The sequence below is a fragment of the Mytilus galloprovincialis genome, chromosome 1 (genome assembly GCF_965363235.1).
Source record: "Mytilus galloprovincialis chromosome 1, xbMytGall1.hap1.1, whole genome shotgun sequence".
Lineage (NCBI taxonomy): Eukaryota > Metazoa > Mollusca > Bivalvia > Mytilida > Mytilidae > Mytilus > Mytilus galloprovincialis.
In genome coordinates this window covers 130,359,272-130,367,705 of record NC_134838.1, presented here as the reverse complement: position 1 = coordinate 130,367,705, position 8,434 = coordinate 130,359,272, and the positions used below count along the sequence as shown (strand labels likewise).

The window sequence follows — 8,434 nt, the reverse complement described above, 5'->3', positions numbered from 1 at the left end:
GAAAGTAAATATGCATTTATTGTCATGTAGTTTTAACATGTGAAAGTTTGGAAATAATTTGAGATGATGATAAAAAATCTGTGGTTTTGTTATAAATGTCCTGTAGCTCAAACTTAGGTTCTTCATCAATGGCCTGAAATAAAATTAAAAAAATCTTTAAATATCAAATAAATTTACAGATCATTAGCAAGATAAAGAATAAAAAACAAGTTAACATTTTAAGATAAGTATAAGATTGTCTCAACCGCAATGTTACATTGAACAGTGGAAGATCCAAATACTTTCATTAAAGAGGGGCCCCAGTCATGTTTTGGTGAATCCTTATATAATAAATTTTTCTCACAAAAGAATTAGAATGACAGGGTTTTTACAGGAGGCATCAACCTTTTGGGATATACCATTTGTTAATATTAGATATCATGTGACTGTATTCTTCTTCCTCCGATATACCAATAACAAACACCAATACAAGTATATGTTACCTATAGTTTACTATTAGTGAGTTGCTAATATATGTTACCTATAGTTTACTATTAGTGAGTTGCTAATATATGTTACCTATAGTTTACTATTTGTGAGTTGCTAATATATGTTACCTATAGTTTACTATTAGTGAGTTGCTTATATATGTTACCTATAGTTTACTATTAGTGAGTTGCTAATATATGTTACCTATAGTTTACTATTAGTGAGTTGCTAATATATGTTACCTATAGTTTACTATTAGTGAGTTGCTAATATATGTTACCTATAGTTTACTATTAGTGAGTTGCTTATATATGTTACCTATAGTTTACTATTAGTGAGTTGCTAATATATGTTACCTATAGTTAACTATTAGTGAGTTGCTTATATATGTTACCTATAGTTTACTATTTGTGAGTTGCTAATATATGTTACCTATAGTTTACTATTAGTGAGTTGCTAATATATGTTACCTATAGTTTACTATTAGTGAGTTGCTAATATATGTTACCTATAGTTTACTATTAGTGAGTTGCTAATATATGTTACCTATAGTTTACTATTAGTGAGTTGCTAATATATGTTACCTATAGTTTACTATTAGTGAGTTGCTAATATATGTTACCTATAGTTTACTATTAGGGAGCTGCTAATATATGTTACCTATAGTTTACTATTAGTGAGCTGCTAATATATGTTACCTATAGTTTACTATTAGGGAGCTGCTAATATATGTTACCTATATAGTTTACTATTAGTGAGCTGCTAATATCCGTGTTATTAAAGTGTCTATTGTAGAAAGGTGTATAGTTCTTAGAGAACAAAGATTTTAAATAGTGTCACTTTTATTCAATATTTGTTTTCTGTTCTGTGGTTGGATTGTTGTCTCTTTGACACATTCCCCATTGCCATTATCAATTTTATTCTCTTCCAAATTATGGCAAACAAGATCAAGATAATAGGTAGCTATTAACTCTTTTTATAATTTCGTACTGTTCCAGAGGACTGTTAGTTTTAATCTGATTCTTAACACTTCAGTTTCTTATGATGGAGTACTTTTCAGTAGACCTTTTTGGACCATGACATGTAGTGTCTGGCTTTCTTCCCAAAGTGATTATTTCTCCCTTAAAAAGCAATTTACATATTTCATATCATTACTTACAGTTTTTCCAATAACTACAACGTAAGGATATCCTAATCTGTTTGCCTGGGCCAACCTGTTACCAACAGTAAATCTAGTCCTGTCATCAATGACCACTTCCCCACGGAGGTTTGGGACAGCCACTAATTTATCATACAGATTGTTAGATAGCTCCATGAACTTATCTTCCATATAACCTTTCTACAACAAAGAACATTAAGATATACTTGATATAACAGTATCTATGGTAAAATTCTAAATTACCTATTTCTGTGTATTACTTTATGTTTGTTGGTACTAATTATAGGTGAATTCAGGAGAAATTTTATTTTTTCATGGATATAAGATTTTATGTTTTGCCAGTATGCATACAAGTCTATATAAATTAGGTTTTTGCTTATCATTCAATTTTTTGAATTTCATAACAATGTTTTGCTATAATTGTCATGTGTTGTTACAATTGTCATATGTTGTTATAATTGTAATATGTTTTACAAGTGTTTTATTACAATTCTCATGTGTTATGATTGTATCAATTATTTCTTAATTATTATTAAGTGTCATGTGTTGTTATGATTGTCATGTTTTTATAAGTGTCATGTTTTGTTCTGATTGTCATGTGTTGTTGGACATAGAAAGAGAAATAAAGACTTACCATCTGAGGAATAATACAAATCTGGTATGGTGATATTATTTTTGGCCATCGAATGGCTTCATCATCAGATAATACTTCTATACCAGCCTGTAGAATTCTGGTTACTCCTAAACCATAGCATCCCATCTGTGTAACTCTAAAAATAACATAACACATTTTGTAACACATATCAAAAGTCAGTCAGAAGTCTGTATTTAAATGCTGTCTATAGCAATTTTTATATAGTTAATTTTTCGGTCATAAATCATAGATTATAAATATTGGAGCCCTTTACAACTGACCATATGGTAAGGGTTTTGCACATTGTTGAAGGTCATACAGTTACCTCAGTTGCTTAAATCCACATTCTTTGGTGAAAGATGTTATTTCATTGGAAATTATAGCTCATCTCCTTATTTTCATATTAATCAATTCATTTGTTCCTGTAAATATATAATTTTTAGTACTAATATCTTTTTTATAGAAAATTCATCCATATTTTGCCACAACAATTATTTTCAGAGATCTATTCCTCACATTTTACATACATACTCACATATTTTTGGCATTTTTGTCTTTGTAAGTTGATCCTAAAATTTCTGAATACTTTGTGCCCAATAAAAAGGAATGTCCAACCTGAATTAATTAAAGTAATTCTAAGAGATTTATAACAACTTTCAGTATTTTCACAGACACTGATGATACAAAATAATTTATATATATAACTCAGGTTTTTATTCATCTACACATCCATGAAACATATCTCTAATGGCCAGATAACTTTTGTTGTCAATTTTATCCCAAATATGGATTTAATTAATATGATTGTATGATATTAGTTTACTGTTATTAAAATGCTGCATAATTTTTTTTCGAAAACATATCTCCACTCTATGCTTCAACAAACTAGTCCATATTTATAAGATCTTATAAACCAATGTTTGTCACTCATAAAACAATTAAATACTCTGCAGGCACAGCTTGATACGTCCCTAGAGGTCTATTCCTTAATGTGAGGGCAAGTATGGACACTACATTCAACCTTGATACAGATCTGGATTTAGATTGTGATTGAATACTTAACACAGCATAGGTTTCTGACCAATAATGAATTTGGTCAAAGAGCTTAAGATTTTGAAAATGGACTTTACTGATAATAAAACAATATCTAAAATCTAAATATACAAATGCAGTTGAGAAAAAACAAACACAAGTATTTTATTTAGTAAGTACCAGCACCAAGGGAATCATCATTAAAGAGCAACAATTAATTAAGGTGTATATTCATATTGCATAAGTTTTTAAATTTTCAGCATATTTTTAAATCTGAGATGCAATAGATTTTTGTTTACTTTAAAAGATTTAAGTAATAAATGTACCTCAATAGCAGACATTTTATCCAACTCACTTCCACAACTGGGACACTTGTTCTCTCTTACTGTAGGGTCTGCAATACAATACTGATAAAATAAACACAGCATATATAAACTAAAGGATCTGCAATACAATACTGATAAAATAAACACACATCATGTATAAACTAAAAGAAAAATAAAAACTCTTGCAATTCTATTAAAAATATATTGCTCTAAAAACTGAAAATAAAATGCAAAATCTTTTAAACATATAATTGAAAACTTGAAAGATATTTAAAATAAGGTACATATAAGATAATTATTGAAGCTAAATACCTATCTAGTTTATCTCTTAAGGAGGCTCGTGGGTATAAGATTTTCAGAAAAAAATTAGACATTAATTTTTCATTACAAATTTTATTTATTACCGTAAGTAGTTGTTACTGCATCATATGGTACAAAAATCATTCCAAACAAGAATGTGTCCACAGTACACGGATGCCCCACTCACACTATCATTTTCTATGTTTAAAGGACTGTGAAATTGGAATAAATTCTCTAATTTGGCATTAAAATTAGAATGATCTTATCAAAGGGAACATGTATACTAAGTTTCAAGTTGATTGGACTTCTACTTTATCAAAAACTACCTTGACCAAAAACTTTAACCTGAAATTTGCACTATCATTTTCTATGTTCAGTGAACCGTAAAATTGGGGTCAAAACTCTAATTTGGCATTTAAATTAGAAAGATCATATCATAGGGCACATGTATACTAAGTTTCAAGTTGATTGGACTTCAACTTCATCAAAAACTACCTTGACCAAAAACTTTAACCTGAAGCCAAAAACTTTAACCTGAAATTTGCACTATCATTTTCTATGTTCAGTGAACTGTAAAATTGGGGTCAAAACTCTAATTTGGCATTTAAATTAGAAAGATCATATCATAGGGCACATGTATACTAAGTTTCAAGTTGATTGGACTTCAACTTCATCAAAAACTACCTTGACCAAAAACTTTAACCTGAAGCCAAAAACTTTAACCTGAAATTTGCACTATCATTTTCTATGTTCAGTGAACCGTAAAATTGGGGTCAAAACTCTAATTTGGCATTTAAATTAGAAAGATCATATCATAGGGCACATGTATACTAAGTTTCAAGTTGATTGGACTTCAACTTCATCAAAAACTACCTTGACCAAAAACTTTAACCTGAAGCCAAAAACTTTAACCTGAAATTTGCACTATCATTTTCTATGTTCAGTGAACCGTAAAATTGGGGTCAAAACTCTAATTTGGCATTTAAATTAGAAAGATCATATCATAGGGCACATGTATACTAAGTTTCAAGTTGATTGGACTTCAACTTCATCAAAAACTACCTCGACCAAAAACTTTAACCTGAAGCGGGACAGACGGACGAACGGACGAACGAACGGACGAACGAACAGACGGACGAACGGACGCACAGACCAGAAAACATAATGCCCATAAATGGGGCATAAAAATCAATATGTGTTGGTCCCAGGTGACTTTTAAAATGTAGATATCATTGAAAAAGCTCCAAATTATCTCCCTTTGGTGCAAAAATGTAAAATTGAAATATCTTTTTTAACTCATCGGTGACCTATATTTTTTATTGTTGTTTTCGAAAAAGCTGTACAAGAACTAAATAATTGTAAAATTTAAGCGATTTCTATAATTTAGTTCATTTTTTACTTCTATATTACCGCTATTTCTCCAATTAGTTCAACAGAAAACAAGAATGTGTCCAAAGTACATGAATGCCCCACTCGCACTATCATTTTCCATGTTCAGTGGACCGTGAAATTGGGGTCAAAAGTTTAATTGGCTTTAAAATTAGAACGATCATATCATAAGGAACATGTGTACTAAGTTTCAAGTTGATTGGACTTCAACTTCATCAAAAACTACCTTGACCAAAAACTTTAACCTGAAGCGGGACAGACGGACGAACAGACGGACGAACGAACGAACAGACGGACAGACGGACGAACGGACAGACAGACAGACAGACGGACAAACAGACGCACAGACCAGAAAACATAATGCCCTTCTACTATCATAGGTGGGGCATAAAAATGACATTAACAAAAATGTATGCTTCTCTCGAAGGCAGATTGTGAGCATAAATGAACGATGACCCCATTTTTTTATTTTATTTTTTTATTAAGTATAAGATAAAGTTTATTTATAGAAAAATACAGAGAAATCCTATATTAAATAAAAAATTGATTTAGACCCGCATGCCCCCTTAACTAGATATTTCTCCTGGCTTTTTTCCCTCAGTTCAATTCAAGTTAAAATAATCTAGCAACATTTTTTGTATAAAGCTCTTGTTTTACAAATTTAACAACTAAAAGAAAGATGTGTATTATATACAGTTTCTTAAAAAAATAATTCAAAATTGAAGCACATTATCTGGCATCAGAGGTAGCCAGCAGCTCTATATCCATGGTACAAATGTACAAATTATACACAGTGAAGTGTATTATGAAGCTTGTATTTGTTAAGATTCAAACTGAAAAATCTCAGATATTTATTGTCTTTGAAAAGTAATTAAACTTTAACTTATATGTTAGAAAAAAACCCAAGAAAAAGTACAAACCTTCAACTTCAATATTTCTTCCATACTGACAGCTGTAAAAATGTTAATATATATATATCTAACAACTAAAACATACATGAAAAGGTTAGGCAATTAATCTTTAGAACAGAAAAAGCTATTTTACAGTAAGCAAATGAGATTCCATCATTTATGTTTTTCCGTGCAATCGAAACAAACAGAATTTCCATGACATTTTATTCTGTAGAGGACGTGTTTATATAATAATATTTTTTTTTCCAAAAAGATAGTCAATACACTTGTAGAAGTCTGAACACATATAGAAATGTAGAAGTCAAACACAATAAAATACTCCGCAGGGTGCAGCTTGATACAACCGCAGAAGTAGAACTCTGAACAATTGGGACCCGTATGGACACAACATTCAAGCTTGATACATCTCTGAATTTGGATTGTGATTAAATATTTGACACAGCATAGGTTTCTGTCACAGAATGAGTGTGGTCTAATGAACTTAAAAAATTTAAATTTACCTATTATTGTCCAATATTTAAAATCTAAATACATGGATTGATTCAGCATATCAAAGAATCCCAAGAATTCAATTTTTGAAGAAATCAAACAAAGTTTAATCTTGGACTCCAATTTGGACCAACTTGAAAACTGGGCCCAAAATCAAAAAATCTAAATACATGCTTAGATTCAGCATATCAACGAACTCCAAGAATTCATTTTTTGTAAAAATCAACCTAAGTTTAATTTTGGACCCTTTAGACCCTAAAGTAGACCAATTTGAAAACGGGACCCAAAATTAAAAATCTAAATACACAGCTAGATTCAGCATATCAAAGAACCTCAATAATTCAATTTTTGATGAAATAAAAAAAAGTTTAATTTTGACCCTTTTGACCTCATGTGGACCAATTAACACTTACCTATTACAGACTTTAATGGTGTCTTCTCCAATGTCTGATTGCAGCAGAAATTCATGTGAAAGTTTCCCGCCAATATTACCTGTTGCACCAATTACTACAAAAATAAAATATATATACTCACGATTTTTATCATTACTTTTCCTTTTGCCTGATATGTTAAAGTTATGATAAATGAATAAACTGTTTAAATAACTTATATGATCAGCAAGACAATTTCTACTAACAAGTCAAATTCTGCAAATACTGTTAGCAGACTGTTAAAGAGTGATTGCCCTTGAAAAGATTTTTTGAAACTATATTGTGTTTTGAGCAAAAACTAACGGAGAAAGAGATAAACTTATCTAACCGAATGATCAGCAATACAATATCTACAAAATAGAGATTTTTGTTTTAATTGCAATGTTGGAGTGTGTTCTTTGTTGAGTATGCACATAGACCAAGGTGAGCTACACAGGCTCTTTAGAGCCTCTAGTTTTATCTTATTATGTACAAAAGTTTTAATGAACACTAAGAATAGCATGCACTATTATTTGGTGTCTCCTAATATCAATATGAAAACCAAATTGTGAATTTATGAACTTAAGATGTGCACTTTTACTTTAATATTTTTAGTTGCTGTCTCATTAACTTAATTTCACCAAACTTCTGCCTTAAATAATTCAAAGGCACCAATTTTACTTCACCAGATGAACATTTTTACAGTTAATGTCTCTTTAATTATATTTACCTTTTTTGAATTGTAGTCCAAGTCTGTTGAAAATATTTTCATAAACTTGACAAACTTCTTCATATGTTTTTTTAGCATTTTCCTCTGTTGTGTCAAAGGTATATAAATCTATAAATAGACAATAGATGATGTAGAACACTAAATACAAAAACCTACACTTAAAATAGATTATTCCTACAAGTTTATTTAAAATATATTTTATCTACAAATTACTGGTACTTACTGGTACTAAGTCTGATAATGGCTTGTCAAACTTCAACATGACAAGTCAGCATATACAGTTTATAATGATATTATTTTTCGTACTTAATACAAGGGATGTCAACTTGGTGAAGATATACTAATCAAGTACTAGTGAGATTTACCGAGCAATACTTGAGTACTTGCTCAGAATAAACATCTACAAAATAGAAATGCAAAATAAAACGCATTGTTGGTGGTTGTGCTATGGAAGTAAGACCCTCAACATTATTATCTTAGCCTAGATAAGAGTCCCAGGAATTTTATACCATAATAGATTGTTAATTTACTAACGTTGTAAAACTGGCAAGAATCTAATCAATTAATTACTAAACATCCATAGAAA

General features: G+C 30.2%; 1 protein-coding gene across 6 annotated transcripts in view; it reads right to left on the bottom strand.

Moving 5' to 3' along the window:
- LOC143059630 (putative proline--tRNA ligase, mitochondrial) overlaps positions 1 to 8,434 on the bottom strand; it is a 36,120-nt gene continuing 27,686 nt past the window's right edge. For all 6 annotated transcript variants that reach the window (XM_076233179.1, XM_076233146.1, XM_076233163.1 and 3 more), the window contains exons 7-14: positions 7,849 to 7,956; positions 7,122 to 7,215; positions 6,229 to 6,260; positions 3,620 to 3,687; positions 2,797 to 2,876; positions 2,262 to 2,397; positions 1,628 to 1,807; positions 1 to 133 (exon numbers count right to left, since the gene is read on the bottom strand). In XM_076233179.1, the coding sequence (XP_076089294.1) occupies positions 23 to 133; positions 1,628 to 1,807; positions 2,262 to 2,397; positions 2,797 to 2,876; positions 3,620 to 3,687; positions 6,229 to 6,260; positions 7,122 to 7,215; positions 7,849 to 7,956 (809 nt within the window). In that variant the 3' untranslated portion in view covers positions 1 to 22. The remainder of the gene's footprint in view (positions 134 to 1,627; positions 1,808 to 2,261; positions 2,398 to 2,796; positions 2,877 to 3,619; positions 3,688 to 6,228; positions 6,261 to 7,121; positions 7,216 to 7,848; positions 7,957 to 8,434) is intronic.